The sequence below is a fragment of the Lineus longissimus genome, chromosome 8 (assembly GCF_910592395.1).
Source record: "Lineus longissimus chromosome 8, tnLinLong1.2, whole genome shotgun sequence".
Lineage (NCBI taxonomy): Eukaryota > Metazoa > Nemertea > Pilidiophora > Heteronemertea > Lineidae > Lineus > Lineus longissimus.
This window is the reverse complement of record NC_088315.1, coordinates 18,084,668-18,103,980: the sequence shown is the minus strand read 5'-3', so window position 1 is coordinate 18,103,980 and position 19,313 is coordinate 18,084,668. Positions and strand designations below refer to the sequence as shown.

Sequence of the window (19,313 nt, the reverse complement as noted above, 5' to 3'; positions counted from 1 at the left end):
TGGGACCAGATCTAGTGTCCTTAATAGAGAGGTGTCCTGATTGGAGAGGTCAAATTGAATGGAAACAACCAATTTGGGACCAGATCTAGCGTCCTTAATAGAGAGGTGTCCGCTAAGGGAGGTTCCACTGTATGGCGCTCATACAACCAGGTTAAAACAATGACCGTGACGTCAGTTATGTTGTGTCTAGAGGACGTCGTGCAAATTACCACAACATGACGTCATATTCTATATATGACATCACAATTGCCAATTGCTCTGGTCCAGAGAGCGCAAGATTTGACCTAATCTGAGGTCTTCTGTCTAAATCTCAATACTCAGGTACCATCCTTACGCCAGTTGCTAAAATTCGAAATTGTAATTGAATTTTAAACTTTCCAATTACGTCAACATGTACTAAATATGAAGTTCGGCATTGCTGTCATTTGGACAGATACACAAATACTAAACATACCAAGTTTCAGCGAATTTGTATGCACAATAACTGCACTATGGCATTGTGTATTAACTGCATTTCTCTTTCTATCTTCCTGGGCCACCAGAAACTATAAATGGCGTACTCCTTTAATGACAGTAATGGTTGTACGCAAAGACTAAAGGATTTGTCTACAGTGAGTCGGAAACCATAAGAAATCTTTTCAGACAAAGCCAGAAAGTTACGGAAATTGGATCAACAGGTGGATGGCCGAAGGGAATATCATTTCTGTGTCTGAAGGAAGCTTTCTCAGATGCGATTTCCATGTAAACACTGCTCATGTGTTCCGCCTACCATGATCTTTAGGCCAACATACATTGTTTTGGTACAATAGCATTCCGCGAAGATGACGTCACTGCAGCTGCTGCCCTCTATTTCCCCATCGCTGAATTACAGGCAATGTCGGACAAACATGCAGTTTCGTAATGGATTCAGGCTTTCTAACTAGGGCAGTTAGATTCAATCTGGCACATGTCCGAGTGTTGGAAATACTACATAATTGTTCTGAATATTTCTCTCTCTGACTCTATGGTATCATTCATGCTAAAAACAATGCAGGGTCAAAGATAATTGACTTTGAAATAAGCTCAAATGCGTAGAAATAAGTGTCGATGTCCGACTGTCACGTGACTAAAACGTCATGAATATCTTATTCAAATGACCTTGTGAGCTATAAATAGTAACGTCGCGGAATGCTATTTAGCAGAAGACAAGTTTCCAACATGTGAGGCCAAAATGTTGGTAAAAATCAGTAGAAGGCAGTTTCTTTTCCATGATAGGTATGGTTCTCTCAATGTTGCAGCAGGTCTGATATGGGTAACATCTAAGAGTTCTGGCCCAGTGGGGCTGCTCTCTACTGCACCATCAGGCCCTGGGGTGCACTGGCCTCATGATTGAGATGTCACTGGGGTCAAATCTAAACCCAGTTAGCTGAACACAAACTATAGATAGCTTCAAAAGAAATGATACAGACTTCACGGAAATTGGCCCAACAGGTGAATGGTGGATGACCAATCCCACTTTGTTCCTTCTGAGTCTGTTGGAAGTTTTCTTGGATGCATTTTCCATGAAAACATTACTCATGTGTTTTGCCAGCAGCATATGAACGTCTGTAGCAATGGTAAGCAGACGACAATATTGGCTATTGTTTTCATTTCTCCAGTTTTACTTGGTAAAATCATATAGCATTGAACTCGGGTAGGAATTCAGGGGTCCTTACAAGTGACAAGACCAATTCCTGAAATTGTGATCTTCAGTGACCTTGACATGTTGACCTTGGAACTACAGCCAAGGTCAAGGCCACAAAACACAGCTCTGCATTGCCCAACTGGTTCTGCATACAATGACTGTTCATAGATTTTTTCAGTATTTTTTTCTGAGAATTTTATTCAACCCTATAGCTTTTGTGGGCCTTCTGGTATTGACATACAAATTTTTAGCAAATTCCAATGATTCTAAAGTTTTTTTAGTCAATCTCTTCAACCATGGTCGAATATGATGAACAAGAGGCCCAAGGGTCTGGCACTCAGCTGAAATACATTTGTCAATGTACATAAAATGGAAAGCACCTCGAAAGTCTCTTTCAACCTCGATTTTGTTAACATATTGAGATACCTATATCATGCAAACGTAACAATCAACATAATCTGCAAAAATAAAACATGTTGAAAAACAAAATTTAACTGAAATACTCTTACAGTGTTCCCAATAATGCTAAATAAAAACTATGCCAAATATACAATTTAACAAAATCGTGAATTAAAAGAGTTGCGAAAATTTCCTGTTTTACAGTAGATTGAAGCAAGAATTGATAAAGATGACTCTTTATGAAATAGTAGACTACATACACAGATAGACTCCATGTCAACAGCTGATATCCACTCATACGAGAAGCTTTAGACAGATGCAAATAGGATATCCGAAATATTTAATACAGACGGCAAATCCTTTAGTTCCCGAATTAAGATATCCTACTAGGTCTGAGCTGCAAGTATATATTAATATACTCATATTTTTAAACACTGAGATATATCCTGCAGCATGTTTAGGGGAAAGCGAGATAGTTCGTTAGAATGTTTAGAGGAGGGGAAACTACACACTAGACTACTGTCTGTCAGCTGACATATGCCTACAGAAGATAGCGTTAAGCGTTCAGAAGTTACATTCCGCATTACTTACACGAGTTTGCTGTAAACATCTAAGTAGCTCCAACTCATATTGCCTATACCATCAGTGCATTTTGCATTATACAATGCACAGGTTGATTGTGTACATTTGCGTTGGAACAGACAGATGATGGAGGTGCAGTATGTGTCAGGTACAGTTGGCCCAAAATACCTATACATTAGTATGTTTACCTCACAAAAAGCACAAGATAATTTACCAACCAAACACGAAGCAAATTTCTAGCTTGTTTCACCTCAAACCATCTTGGCTACCTGTACATTTAAGTCAAACTTCTGTGGAAAATTGTACACTTGAATACATCAACATCTAATGAAACGAAATTCATTCTGGACATTGGATCACCAAACGTAGTGTACACTTCCCTCAAGGAATAGTGCATTGCCATGGAGAAGATTCAACCAACTTAGCTCGCAACCGCAAGCATTTTCTATCCCAGGCAGGGTTGGCCTAGCCTTCTATGCATAAATGTACAGTTCACGCAACAAAATGCATGTATATTTGGGGGTTAGCATGGGATCAAGACGACCCAGGTAATGTTTAGTACTTTTCAAAATTGAACTAATTTATCATGTTCAGGTAGAGGAAGGGTCCCGATAGGATTGTTGGTGCAAAACGATTTATGGACAAATTATTTATCAGCTTGAACCGATAAGATTGGGTTAATTACACCATGGGTGAGGGCCTAATGGTTTAAAAAACTGATTGCCATACAAAAAATTATGAGCACGACTTTGCAATAGAGATACTAGTCTAATCGTTACACCCAATAGGGGCGAGTGGGGTAATAATGGAAGGAATGATAAATCTCTGGAAAATCTTGTAGGCCTAGGTGTACTTCTAATTCCTTTTCAGGACTTTGGGTGTAGCATCTTTGATGGTGTATCGCCATTTCGCCTACAATCATTTCCCCTACAGCCTTTTCGCCTACAATCATTTCGCCTATAACCATTTCGCCTACAGCCATTTTGCCTATAACCATTTCGCCTACTAGCCATTTCGCCTACTAGCCATTTCGCCTACTTGTCAATTCGCCTACTAGCCATTTCACCTATTGCTTAAGGTGTGTGTGTTGGGGGGGGGGGGGGGGGGGGGGGGGGGGAGGTTGAAAGAGCACACACCATTCATGGATTCAGTCATCATGTTTATTGTCCTCAATAACTTTGTACAACGTTTTTAAGGAGTCTTTCCTGGACAAAGAATTACTTGACAAATAAAAGTGATTGGTCAGTGTTTAAACCATGGCAATATAATAACCATCAGGTATCATTATTACGAATTCTATGATTTCCGCTGAGACGGTTTTGTTTGTTATCATCATGATATCAAATTGCAAAGCATTGTGATCTAAGTGTATCTTCAAAGGGTAAGCAATTCAAAGAATGTCTTACGGACAGACAACCATGAAAAAATACCATAACAAGCTAATCTGAGATATGTTTTGATGTCACAGACTATATAGGAAATTGCTGGAGGACTTGAGTAAAAAGTTGTTCGTCAAGGAAGAATTGGCTTCCCGCTGATGTGGGTTCTGAGATTGGATTGCTTTAGGAGACTGAATTTAACTCTTTCTTCACTCTCATTCTCCAAAGCAGACACAACATTCAAGAATATTCTCTTTGCCAGTATTGGCTTCCATTTTGTGACGTCACTGTACATAATGTAATATGATTGCGTAGTGTGATCAGACTCATAATGGCCGAGATTCTCACTGCATGTGATAGCCAGTTGATTTTAAACGTCAGACGTGAGGTTTAATTATCATGAGTGCAGCTGTGATTGCCCACTATAAAAGCTACCTTAACCAACAAGTTGCTTATATCCATGCCTCACAGTGGCGATTCTTCCCCCCCCCCCCATAACCTTCCCGAAAAACATGATTAGCACACAGATTTGTGCCCTTATGGGACAACAAGTGGATTTCTGATCAACTGTACTTTATTACCTTACAAAAAATCAACACACAAAAAATCAACTACAGTAGAACCTCTCTATTAAGGACACCCTCGGGACTGACAAGTGCTGTCCTTAATAGAGAGGTGTCCTGATTAGAGAGGTCAAATTGAATGGAGCACCCAATTTGGGACCAAAACGAGTGTCCTTAATAGAGAGGGTGTTCTTAATAGAGAGGTGTCCGCTGAAGGAGGTTCTACTTTATACGATGCTTTCAGTAACTGTTATCACAGTGCCTGTTTATCTATTTTTTACAAAGCTTTTCATTGGAAATGTAATAGAAAATGAACCTTATCGATCAAGGCATACATAGGCCTGTACAACATGAACACCTGTTGCATATACTTCACTCTCAGCACTGCAATCGACATTCAATAGAAGTTCATGTACATGTATGAAGTACATCAAACTGGAAATTGAAAACAGTTGTACAACGTTCATGTTTAGATTGATGAGTATTGTGATGGGAAAAGAATTTGGTAAAATAAGGATGATTTTCAGATTTTTTTCCCTTTTAACATGTTTTAAAATGAATTTAGAACAGTTGATCGTAAGATTACGAAACATGTAGCCTCTCCAAACACACCACACACACTGAGGAAGCATTAGTTTGATACAAATCCTATAGATGGCGGCACTTTAAAAAATATTATTTGACCGTTCAGTTGAAAGAAAGCAATGTTCAGTATTGCTATCAACTCCTGCACACTGGGTTGGGCAGACGAAAAAGGGCTTTCACAGCAAAAGGGTTAAACGTAACGAAAGAGCTGTCATCATGATGATGAACAACTTTGAGGGCGGATAAATATTACAGAGCCTCAGAACCCCCCCCCCCCCCATTCAAAACTAAACCTGAGAACAAAACTTGACCACCAAATCGACAACAGCAACAAACCAGCAATCAGCACTTCTAAATGTCCATATCTACCCCAGCTGAAATATTTGTTATGAATTCCCTCCGAGAGAATGTCATCCCTTCGATAAAATCTGATCTACAACTTACGATTCCGTTTTACGTAATTTACATAGTCCAGAATCCCTCAGTTTGAAGTTTCCAAATTATTGTTGTTTTTTTTCAAATTTCGAACATTTCCATGTCAGAGCAATCCTTATGGATCTACATGAGAACAACACAAAATCAATCAATCTGAAAGGTTTGCCCTTCGAGTCCAAATACTGAAATTGCTAAGTTACACTTCCAAGTAGAGTGGACTCCAATATTGAAAATTTCCCAACTAAAACCTCTGGATTCCTTCAAGTTTCAACTGAATTCCCTGATCTGAAAATATCACTAAAGTTGAAATTTATCTGATAACGATCCTCGATAACGCCACAGAAAACTGGGCACGACCAATTTCTAAACTGACGCTCACAACTCCCTAACGATCCCAGATTACTTGACAATAAATCCAACAGACTGATTATTAAACCAACTCTCACTATGCCATAACAATCCTTAACAACCCCACTAATAAATCTGACACGACCGATTGATAGAGCTCGACTGACTGAGGCACCTGTGGATGTCACCAGGCAGCCAGCCTCTCAATTCTTATTGACAACACTCCAGCCTTAAAATGAATTTCCAAAGCAGATTTCCAAAATAATAGATTATCCACAATGAATTCCACAACAGATTCGTCACATTCCAAACTAATGGGTCATTCACACTGAATTCCACAACAGATTCGTCACAGTCCAAACTAATGGGTCATTCACACTGAATTCCACAACAGATTCGTCACAGTCCAAACTATTGGGTCATTCACACTGAATTCCACAACATATTTGTATCATTTCCGAACTAATGGTTTATTCACACTGAATTCCACTACACACTTGTCACATTCAAAACTAATGGGTCATTCACACTGAATTCAACATAGATTTGTTACATTTCCAAACTAATGGGTTATTCACACTGAATTCCACAACAGATTTGTCACACTACCAAACTAATGGGTCATTCACACTGAATTCCACAACAGATTCTTCCCATTTCCAAACTAATGGGTTATTTTCATTGAATTCAATTCAAAACTAATAGATTTGTCACACTTCCAAAGTAACAGGCACTAACACTTAATTTACAAATGTGAAAGTAATCTTCTGACCTAAGGGTTTTTTTCCCGCGAATAAAGTTTTAAGTTTTTCTATTAACCACTTCACACGTTCCTCAAAACTTGACAAAAAATCTCCCACAGCCGACTTCTCAACCAACACGTAACTCTGTATCCTTGATAAGTCGTCAACAAATCTGACACGGCCGATCGAGACACCATCGACTGACTGACGCACCTGAGGAGGTAACTAGGCAAATAGGCAATTGATTCAAACCGACAATATTTATCGGCACTCCTCACCTGGTCGACGGGAAGGATTACTCCGGTTACCAAGAGGGGTTTGTTGGTATTGTGGTCTCAGCGTGTTTTACGGTAAAGTTTCCAGGGAGGGGTTTACCGCTGTTGTGGTCTCACCATGTTTTACATTACACTCTCCATGGAGGGGTTTACCGCTGTTGTGGTCACACCGTGTTTTACATTACACTCTCCATGGAGGGGTTTACCGCTGTTGTGGTCGCACCATGTTTTACATTACACTCTCCATGGAGGGGTTTACCGCTGTTGTGGTCTCACCATGTTTTACAATACACTCTCCATGGAGGGGTTTACCGCTGTTGTGGTCTCACCATGTTTTACATTACACTCTCCATGGAGGGGTTTACCGCTGTTGTGGTCGCACTGTGTTTTACATTACACTCTCCATGGAGGGGTTTACCGCTGTTGTGGTCGCACTGTGTTTTACATTACACTCTCCATGAAGGGGTTTGGTGCTATTGTGGCGGCACAGTGTTTCATGCCTAGTCTCCCATAGAGGGGTTGGTCAATTTTGTGGTCGCACCACATTTTCCATTTTAGTTACTGGGAGGGGCAGGGGACAGATCCAGGGCATAGGATTACATTGATGGACACCACCATTGACAAGCTCCCCATGACAATTGGGAAACCCAAGTTCCGGCCTTGTTGATGAGTTAATCTTCAGACAGCTGTTTAAATAGTGAAATCAATAAATTCTATACCATTGTCCAGGAAAACGGATGGAATGCCTGGATAAGGCACGTAGGTAGTTCTATTCACAAACAACGCAGGCCCTGGATTTTTATTCACTTTTCTGATTAACCCTTTCAATATTCTTATTTTGAAATCATTCTGTAAGGCATGAAATCAATGAGCTTTGCCAGAAACACATCGAATGGTATTTTAAAAGAATGAATGATAGCTTTAGGCCTGTACATTTCTGCTCAGCTCCCTGAGGAGTATACGGTTAAGCTGCCACTCAGCAGAATGCCTCAACCTTCATGACCTGCTAGTTACCCATTCACTCCTGGTTGGAGAGAAGCAAGTTGAGTAAGTGCCTTGTTCAAGGTCACAAAGTAGATACAGCCAAGATCCCTCCGTGTGCCAAACCCACAACCTAATGATTATGAGCCCAGGGCGCGATTGTTCAAAGCCTGGTTAGCTTAGCGACTGCTAGGTTTTAGTGACTGCTACTAAACTTAGCGGAACCCTTGGGGTGCTGCTACCCCATGACAGAGTCCTCCATGTGCCAAACCCACAACCTCCTGATTATGAGCCAAGGGCCCGATTGTTCAAAGCCCGGTTAGCTTAGCGACTGCTAAGTTTTAGTAACCGCTACTTAACTTAGCGGAACCCTTGGGGTGCCGCTACCCCATGGCAGAGTCCTCTGTGTGCCAAACCCACAACATCCTGATTATGAGCCCAGGGCCCGGTTGTTCAAGGCCCGGTTAGCTTAGCGACTGCTAAGTTTTAGTGACCGCTACTTAACTTAGTGGAACCCTTGGGGTGCTGCTACCCTATGGCAGAGTCCTTGAGGCTCCGCTAACTTAGCCGTGACATAGCGGCAGCTAAGCCTAACAGCACAAATTTAGCGGCATGCTAAGATAACCGTTAGCAGATAGCGGAGCCCAGTGCTCTAACCACTATGTTACCACTGATACATCTTTGACAAAAAAGCTATGATTCCGTTGGCTATCTTCAAGTTCTCCATTTTTTCTCTCGTTATGTTGGCGTGCAGAAGTATCCTCGCCCTTTTCATAGAACTGAATGTCGAACGTCCTTTAAATCCCTCAGCAATCTGACTCCCCAGCTTCTGACGCAAATCAAACTATATACGGAGCATTATAGAAAATATTTTGCCAACATTAGTCATTTCCGACAGGTCCAATATCTGGTTGTCAGCGCCAGATTCCGCCATAAATATCAGGCATCTAGATACCTCAATGTCGACAAGGTTAAGCTTCTATGAGGACATGTCACTGGTTAGGAGCAATCTGGCTTTTCCGAACTCGAAAGAGAGATATCAGTCACTCCCTTTGAGAGTTTTTTTCGAATTTTGGAGAGCTAATTACTCTTCTTAAATTCGGAATAAACACTAAAATGTTGGCATTTATGGGGAGTGGTAGGAATAAACACTAAAACTTCTTTGGAATAAACACTAAAACTTCCATGTTTATGGGGAATGGTAGGAATAAACACTAAAACTTCCGTGTTTATGGAGAGTGGTAGGAATAAACACTAAAACTTCTTTGGAATAAACACTAAAACTTCCATGTTTATGGGGAGTGGTAGGAATAAACACTAAAACTTCCGTGTTTATGGGGAGTGGTAGGAATAAACACTAAAACTTCTTTGGAATAAACACTAAAACGTCAGTGTTTATGGAGAGTGGTAGGAATAAACACTAAAACTTCTTTGGAATAAACACTAAAACGTCAGTGTTTATAGGGAGCGGTAGGAATAAACACTAAAACTTTGGAGTTTATAGGGAGGGGTAAACAACACTCTATTGAAAAAATTTACAGGAGTGATGGGGAGTGATGCAGCCGTCAATACAAACCCTGTACCACCCCTTTTCAGTCAATCGAAACCTAAAAATAGTTTTTCATCCAGGATTAGACACATTATGTCATTACTGTTAGTGGGGTAGATTGCCCAGATTGTCAAGATGTAGATTGTCCAGATGTAGATTGTAGATTGCCCAGATTGCCCAGATGTCCCTAGATTGCCCAGGCCAATGGGGTCACTGATGACAAGTTTTTATTGCAGTTATTTCAAAATAATCATGCAACGAATGGTGAATATCTGTCATTGATATACTAGTTAGCGTCATATAAAATATCTTTAGTTATTGTTTATTTGCTGCATTGTGGAAATTAATATTTTTAATCCCAGAAAATATACCACCACAATCAAGAGAGAGTATCATCCACAAAGATAAGGTCAGGATCAGCCGAGACACCTGGAAGCGATTACGCTTCCTGGATATAGGGGCCGCCACCTTGGCAGCTGAACCTCAGGATCGGTATCTGTCCCTGTGTTCTCCGACTCCGATTAAAAACTCAAGAAGGCAATGAAATGCATTACGAGTGCATTTTTCTTGCCACTTTTTGGGACAATATTTTGTTTGAGACTTGCTGGAGTTGACTACATTGATCAAGCAATACGTGTGGAAAGGTCATGCATGCTGACCCAACAAGGCAAACTGAAAAGTTAAAAACACCCTGCTGTCTGGGGATGCATCACTTAAAAATCGTGCGGAAATCGAGTTTTTAAGGACCTCAACCATCGCTATGCCTCATTATGATATTCTGACAGTTGTCATAAAATGAAATGTATTTTGTACTTACCTGTTAGCAATCAGATGTGAATGAAATGAAATGAAAAAGAAATGAAATATCATCAGACATTTTCGAAATAAGGGTTGATAATAAGGTTCGAAAACAAGATAAAATGTGACCCACTCTGGCAAAAGGAGGTGGAAGTCGGGAAAAGGGAGAAAAAGGGAATAAGTGAGCGAAAATATTTTTTGGAAAAATGATTTAATGACTTTGCTGAGCCATTATTCAACTCTGTCTAGAGGTGTTTGAGGCCACTAAAGCCATGAAATGCAGCAAATAAGTTGCTCCTTTAAATGCCTATCCACAGGTAACCCATTTTCGGACAAGGTTTTCTCAACTTTTTACTTTAGAGAGTGATATATTCTGAAGTCCATATATCACAGCCCATCCTCAAGAGATACTCAGGTTGTATCAGACATTATTTTAACTTTGTGTAAAATAAGCCAGTACCAAAAACTTATTTTCAAGAATTTTACCCAAAGGCCTCATTTTGCCAGAGTGGGTCACAAATGCCAACATTCCCTGCTTCCCACTGCTGACTTGAAGTCACTTTCACATCAAACAGTTTTTTCGTTTGTTCCCTCTGAGCATTGACGCATCTCAAAATCCTAGGATCATCTGACTGAACAACCTACCGTTTTCAAACAATGGTCAGCTATCCGGTTCCGATAATGCCGCTGATATTTTTGTGTCATTTTAACAACGAACCTGAAAGACCAACCTCACAGAATCACCAGACACTAAACAATAAAGTTGCTGCTTTTCCAACGCGAACCCCGAGAGGTTTGGGGCAGGTTTTCTTCGATAATACCGCCAACAGGAGTTCAATCAAGACAAGATGCCAAGAAAAACGAACTGGAAAACAATGCATTTCTCTTGGGATGGCTACATTATTTCCAGACTATTTGAATTTGGTAATACTGGGCTGTGTTATGAAAAGGGTGGGGGAGGTCATCAGTTGATACACAAGACTAGGTCTATAATAACCTGTCTCCGCTGTAGAAAACTAGCTTATTCAGGAATCAATAACAAACTGGAGGCATTGCATGATTGTCTCACTAAAACCGCGAGGGCGGAGCTAAAATGTAGACAAATTCTGAGGCAGCAACTGAGGTTTTGGCCAACATTTCAGCTCCACCCGAGTGAGGGCTTAACCTCTTGAATCATGGTGACCGACCAGTCGGTCATTTTGAAATAACGTTTTTTCCCAACGACCGACAGGTCGGTCTCAGTGATAGTTTTATTCCCTTGAGCTGGGACGCTAGTTTATTGCTTGTTTTAGCATGTTTGATGTACAGTAGGGTCAGTTAGTGCATGCCTGGGTAGATGGCGCCTCGGTACCGGACCTTGGCGGTTTTAGCGGGCGCTATACATCGTGAAAGTCAGACCCAATTTCGCAACCACGTGACCACACTGGGATCCCGGGATTTTCAAGTTTTGGGATTCAAGAGGTTAACTGAAGTATATTACGTCAAGTTAAGTCAACAACATAGTTAGTGACAGGACTTCTTTTCAACAACAAGGCTCAGATACGGTGAAACCCTTTACTTTTGCGGCCCCGTATTCAAGCACTTTTGCGATTTGAGCTCGGCTGGAGCTGCGAATTCCCCAACCCGGAAACCTTGGCTGCTGCTCCAGTTTGGTCAACGTTTTAGCTCCACACAAGCCATGTTTGGTGGGTCAACCAATACCAGCAGTGAGGTATCGATTCCTTAAACCCTATCAATCTCCTTTGCTACCATATCAGGTCTTTACCGGGTCCGTACACTGGGTACGCCCTACTACTGGCCCGCAGTAATCCATATGTGTCCCGCCAAGGCAAAATGAGTCGCATGTCGCTCCGAGCTTGAAAGGTTTAGACGGACTGGTTGTTCATTTCACTGTTGTCTGCCTTTTGTGATATCTGAGTATATCAACTTCTTCTATCATGTCCTGGTGTCTGTTTCGGTCATCTTCTGTGCGACATGCGACTCATTTTGCCGTGGTGGGTCACATATGATAACATTTTCCACAGTCGCTATAAGTTTTTCTTTGGTTACACCTGAAAAAACAAGATGGCAGCACTGCACGCAATTCAATGAAGACCTCGTCCCTAAGATTGGGTAATGCTGGCTATACAATGAAGCTTTTTGTGAACCAAGTTGGGTTGCAGGCCGCCTGGTCTAAAGCGTGTGTGGGCCAGGGGTATTACACACTGCCAAAATCCTACGTCAGAGAAAGGGTTAACAGCAATGCGTCATGGATGAAAAACATCTTTCCTTTCCTGCAGGTGACAGGCAATTTCAAACTCTGCCTTGCACAACATGGAACCATTCTGAAAACAATCAGTTAACACCAGGTTTTTTTCAATCGCTACTCAAGGACGTTAAACCATCAAATTGAATTAAGAATAGCTGTTCCACTTCCTCCGATTTGAAAACCCCGTGTCTATGAACGTTAAGACTTGTGTCTCTGCCGTTTTTTGGTCATTCTAAATGGGAAGTTCTTGATTTTGAACGTGACTGAGAAGGATGAGCCCGGAGAGGCATTAGCTGTTACAGGAAATGAAGCGGTATATTTTCGTCAGTGGTGAAAATGTAGAAGTTGGCTAGACCACTGATCGTGCGAAAGTCATTTTAAGAATCTGCAATTCTGGCTCGAGAATAGCAACAACCACCCCCAGCAAAAAAATCTTGAATACCCATTCTTCTCTTTGTGAGAGTATCTTCAGAATGGAAGACCGTTGACAGGCTCATCCTGGCAAAAAGAGACAATACTGTTGGCAACCTCTGCAAACTGTGAAAAGATTGGATCCAGTTCCTCCCAAGACAAAATCTTACCAATACAGAATTTAAGCTACCAGTAGGCTTATCAGTTTGTTTAGTTGAGTTGGTCTTTCAAAACAACTGCTATCAGAATCAAAGTCAAACAATCGGGTCTTGGTCCATATCCTCCTCAACAGAATGGCAGATTACACAAGGTCCGCCCTCGCTCAATAAACACAATATCATTGGCAACCAATGATAATTGGGGCTATTTCCTCCCGTGACAGATTCCAGAGACGAGAGAAGCTACAAGCATCAGCTTTTTTGCTCTGGGGGTCATTTAAAACTATCGCTGTCAATTGTGTTGGATCTAAGTTGAACAAAAGACGCCTGTTCCTTCAACCTGATATCCATCCTCGTCAGAAAACAATACGACACATCAGCAAGAACAGAACTAGCCTCCACACAACAGACACCAGATATCATTCCCAGCTATCCTTTTTTTGCTCAGTGCGTCTTGTAGTCAATTGTCAATATCGACACAATTCCGAAGCTTCTCCACAAGGGAGATGAAAACGGGAGTGAAAAAGTGTCACAAACGATATATACCGTAGAACCTCTCTATTAAGGACACCCTCGGGACTGACAAGTGCTGTCCTTAATAGAGAGGTGTCCTGATTAGAGAGGTCAAATTGAATGGAACACCCAATTTGGGACCAAAACTAGTGTCCTTAATAGAGAGGGTGTCCTTAATAGAGAGGGTGTCCTTAATAGAGAGGGTGTCCTTAATAGAGAGGTGTCCGCTAAGGGAGGTTCTACTGTAGTTGGTATCCTGTAGCCAGTGAAGTAACTTACAATTAATCATCGGCTGAACAGAAATGTTTTTTCGCGACTTCCGCAAATTTCACGATTTACATTTTGGCTGCTTGCATGAACAACATATCATTCAGTTTTTTGAAATCAAAAAGTCTATTAGTGATTTTTGATTTTGCAAATGCCAGTTATTTGCAACATCCGCGAAATTTAAACGACTATGAAACGTTTGTGGTCTACAGCATCATCAGTAACCAATATAATGACAAGATGTACCTCTGGCGACAATAGTGGGCGATTTTAGTGAAAGTAGGAGGAAACTGGAGACCCCGGACGAAACCTGTGCTGTCAAGGAAAGTGACCCTCTATCACGCGAGTGTACAAGGACGTCAGAGGCGACAGGCGCTGTTGCTTCTAATGCACCACTCTGACTGCCTATCCGCAATGATTCGGGTCAAAAACAACAGCTCTTTTCTTGCCGACACGACATCACCCGAAAACAATGCCAATGACACGGCCAAACACCTCAATAATTGCTAATGCGGACCATCAAAGGTCTGACCAGAGTCTGCCTCCATCGGATGCTGATCCTCAAATTAACTTCCCATGTCTGAATTAGACGATCTTGCTGAAATCACGGGGAGTTTGCTTCTAATCACCGTGGAGAATCTGTGTGACATTTTTCAAGGGTATTCTGCGATTAAAGGTAGCATTTCCCAGAAATGCCAACCTTTTCTCTGTCATTTCCCCAACTGACAGCAATTTCTGAACTATCCCATCAAAATCAAAATCAGATGACTCGAAGAGAATTTGTTGATATGATAAAAACTGTGGGAATTCAAGTGTTCGCAGATATGAAGCAACTGTTATAAGTTAGTGAGAACAATGTTGACGATGCCTCAAAAAAACTGTTTCATGGTTTTTTTCAGCTGAAAATGCCTAAATCTTCAGAAGAGGCAAGCAAAGGAATTGGGAACTGAGCGCCACTGCTGATCAAAGGTATAGAAGTTTTATAACCATAGGTAACTTTATAACGCGAACATCGCAAATTAGGTTAGCAAAATGCTCCGTAATGAATGAAGCGGATGTGAGGCTTTTAGTCATCGAGTAATTTCCCTGCAGATTTTAAAAGACTTCCTTCCATGAGAGGGAACCACTTTAACCCTTAAAAGGGAAAAAGGGGAACTTTAGAAAAGATAAAGACACTTTGCTGTTTCGCAACAGTATGATGAGCTATTGCTCTCTAATACAGTCCTGATCACAATTGACAGCCTGTAAAACATGTCAATGGATTGGTGCGTCATTTACGTGCTACCAAGAGCGTAGGTCGCGTAAGTCACGCGTAGGTTGTGCGAAATGAACGAAACATAGAGAGATAAGCGTGTCACTGGTGCGTCATTGGCGTTGAACTCGCTTGTACGTTGCATGACTGATGCAAAGCAAGACGGATGTCAATTGTGACTTGGACTGTATCTCACAAAACCCTGGAGATATTCATCCCTGTACAAGGAATATTTTCATCACTAGAATCTATGATGGGAGATCCATTGTCAAACGTGGTTTGTGATAATCGTCATAGTTTCTACCATAAAAAATCAATCTTTGGAAACCTTTACCACTGAATCATTCTTAACCCTATAACACCTAGAGCCACTGCCAGCGCAAGTGCTTATTCCCCTAGGCCCCGACGTGATTTTACCTGGAAATCACATTTTTTGCGATGGGTCCAGTTTTTTACAAAATGACATAGGTGAACTTCCAAATAATGTATTATAAGTTTATTTAAAAGAACATGAAATTCCCTATTAGATAGGGTACATCCAAATTGGAATCAAACAAACGATCCATTTCAGCAATTCAAATGTCCAACCTGAATTTACTGGCTTGAAGAGAAACAAAAACTTAATCGTCAAATATCTCAAAAACTTCTACAGCAACCACCATTGTTCATCCGGGCATTTGAAAGCTTAAGTTTCATAGAATAATAATAGGCGGCGCTCTGAAGGAGATCGGTAGCTAAGCACGCGAAATTTGATTATGGGTGTGCGGGCGTCATAGGGCGCCTCCAGTAAGATCGGCGGCGGGCGTCATAGGGCGCCTTCAGGTGTTATAGGGTTAAAACAAATTCTATTTCTCTAGGTGACAAGGGAGCTCATTTAATTTTTCCCATAGAAATCTAAGGAAGTTCTGGCAGGGATGTCCCAGCTGATATAGTGCATTGACACAAGCTCAACTAAATAGTAGATGACCAGTGCTGCCATCTATCAAAACAAAACGGAACTGAAATACTAGAGTTGAGGGAGGCTGATGCGTATAGGCAGCAGCGAGGTAGGTCAAGATTAAGTTATGTTGAGTTGCCAATAGGAGTCTCTCCTGTCTCACAGTACAAGTATTGATGCTAGCGAGGAATAAAATTGGTGAATCTAACACAACCAGATACCCTAAAGCCCGCAGCACACTAGCCGCCAACTTTGGCGACAAGAAGCGTTCGGCTGACGCCTCTCGACGCCGAAGTTGACGGCCAGTGGATCCCGGTCAGAGCTCACCTGCCCAGAATCGGTGTCCAGTAGCATCTTTTCCGCCACTTTAGGCTGCCATTTTGAAATCATGTGACATCAAGACGCATACTGATTGGCCATAGCCTTGCCGCCGACGCCAATTCAGGCGGCAATCCGTAGCACACCTGGCTTCTTCTTGCGTTCAAACGCGGTGAAACGCGTCAAAAATCAAACATGTTAGATATTTGGCGTTTAGTTGCGGCAAATGGCGTTCGCCGACGCTGTTCGTAGCAGACTAGGGATTTTTCAGGCGTTCAGGACTCTTGCGGCAAAAAACGCTTGTGAACGCCGAAGTTGGCGGCTAGTGTGCTACGGGCTTAACCGAGCTTGTTGGTCACCTAAAGACCACAGATTGGACAGCCCAGCTCCTGCCTTTAGAAAAAGAAAAGTTTATGGACAGTGACTACAGTGCCAGGCCTTGTCATAACTCCATCCTTCTGAGGTCAGGCATAATGAAAGGTACATGAAACACCCATAAAAGTGTAAAATAAGCAGCCTGAATCTCCCTCCGACTTTCTCTCTCTTATTGCACAGAGCTCTGTGCAAGAAGGGTAAAGCATGCCCATGTTAATTTCATTTAGGAAAGAAGTCATGTTATGACCTTGCTCCTTCCAACCCCCAACCCCAAGCTGCAGATAAAAATATATCTCCAGGCCTGCTCAGAGGTAAATGTAATTGTAACAGGTAGGCCTATCAGGCCAGGTGCAATGTTTAGAAGCTGAACAGAAACACTCATCTCATTGGAATGGTATCCTCAGGTTTATGGCATTGTCTCTCAAGACTTTAGTATTGGAGCCATAGAACCTCTCAACCCCATCTCAGAGCTGTGTCCTTAAGCAAGCCACTTGTCAAACTTGGTCTGTCCAGCAAAGGTACATGTTACCTTTTCAGGGTATCATCTGGCTGCTCCCTGAATATGTCAGGCCGACACATTTAAAACAGCGCCACCAGGGGGCAGGACAGATAGCCCCTTTTCCCCCTCACATGACAAGTATGAGGGGTGCGAGGGGTAACCCAAGTTTTCAGACATGTCAGATGCTATTTTGTAGGGCAAGAGGAAAGGGTATTTCAAGCATTCACAGGCATGCCTACACTTGAACCTGGTGAACATCTGATACCTTGCCCAGCAGATGTGGATCCCTAGCTCAGAACACTCATCTGGTTGTAATGGCATCATCAGATTCTCGCATCTTGACTCAAGGCCTTGCAATTCTATCTATTTGGGCTTGGAACCACTCAAGCCTATCTCAAGCAGAGTGGAACGTGTTTCATAGTATACTGTTGATGTTCTTTGGCAAGGCACTTGACCAAGCTAGCAACATTTCATTCAAAATATCTCATCTGGTTGTAATGGCATCTCCAGGTCCTTCGCATCTTGACTCAAGACTTTGCAATTCTATCTATCTGGGCTTGGAACCACTCAAGCCTATCTAGGGCAGAATGTAAGAGTTTCATAGCACACTGTTGATGTTCTTTGGCAAGACACTTAACCAATCTATCAATCTGGGACTTTAACAACTCAAGTCGAGCATAATCAAACACATTCCAACAAATACTGTTCATGAGTTCTTTGACAAGGCACTTGACCAAAACTTGCAACACTTAGTTCTATCGAACAGGCCTTGAAACATTTCTCTATCAACCAGTGCTGCAATAGTCTACCCAATACTGGTGAAGCTCTTTGGCAATACACTTAACCAAACTAAGCAACAGTTAGCGCATAACACTCAGCATTCTTGAAAGAAACATTTTACACCTCACTAGGCAATAAGGAAGTAGACTTATTCCACAAACTTTGTCGGTTTTTTAAAAATATCAGGTAAGACCAAACATTTGCTGAATACAACCCCAGCCGGCAATTCTCCTACTGTTTGCTCTCCTCATTATCAAAACAGGTGTTTTGCATCCGACAAAGTTACGAGCAAAGTTTGTTGGGTTGGCCATATAGGCACAACCATTTTGCTTTAAACTTGAAATCCTAAAGCAGTGAGAACTATTTCAAATCGAAGTGAATGCCAATTTCAAGGGTGGGAGCCTGCTTTTCGTTTTCCAGAGCCTCCCAGGTTTGAAATGGTCATTCATTTCATTTTGAAGGAAATCTTACTGCTTTAGGATGTCCAGTTCTAGCCTAAATGGTTGTGCCCATGTCAATCCTTAAAGGGGACATATAGACAGGAGCAGAGGGGCTAATTTGGCCATCTTCAGGTGACTCATATACACAGTAAGGGCCCTGGGTCATGTCAGATTCAGCACTAGATGTATTCCTCGTACAAGCGTGAATCATTTCGATGTATTGTGCAATGTGAGAGACCCCTATTGGTGACTTTCTGTAACTTTATCTTGCCTGCCCAGCTGCTGCCTATATTGTCCCTTTAAGTTGAAACTAAAGAGTCTCCAGTCGTGCGTAGGTCGCGCGTCACTGACGCGAAGCAATATGGATGTCAATTGTGATTGGGACTGTAATTCCTAATAGTATTCAGAAATAAAACGTTTCTAAAGCCGGAAACTGAGGTACAAATTGGAACCACTTTACTTATTTTTGCCTCGGAAAGTTAATACAGATTTTTTTCGAAGCTACCTTGAGTTTTTTTCTGCAAAGAACTTTACGCTAAGTAAGCAAAGGTGCCGTATCTCAATTAAATCAGTCGGAAACAACCGCGAATTCTCCACTAATTGGGTCTCGATGGTCTTGAAAGATTTTTCAAGAAACCAGCGCTAAAAGTCAAATGATAAAATATCAACTACCGCGATAAATTTGAAAGATTTTTGATTCGGGTTCACAACATCATTATGGGATTTACCACTTTTGTTCAAAGCCTGGCAATAGTGCTCATAGTGCTGAAAAATCATGGACTAAACTTCTGACAATGCGACTAAATGCAAGTTGT

The 19,313-nt window shown here is 41.6% G+C and overlaps 1 protein-coding gene across 17 annotated transcripts in view; it reads right to left on the bottom strand.

Annotated features, from left to right (window-relative positions):
• The window catches only part of LOC135492187 (liprin-beta-1-like), a 136,100-nt gene that overhangs the window by 93,634 nt on the left and 23,153 nt on the right, over positions 1–19,313 (bottom strand). Inside the window, exon 1 of one of the 17 annotated variants that reach the window (XM_064778457.1) lies at positions 2,323–2,419. The exons of the other annotated variants lie outside the window; for them this stretch is intronic. Coding sequence (XP_064634527.1) covers positions 2,323–2,337 — 15 coding nt within the window. The 5' untranslated portion in view covers positions 2,338–2,419. Of the gene's footprint in view, positions 1–2,322; positions 2,420–19,313 lie in introns of those variants that run through there. 17 annotated transcript variants of the gene reach the window in all.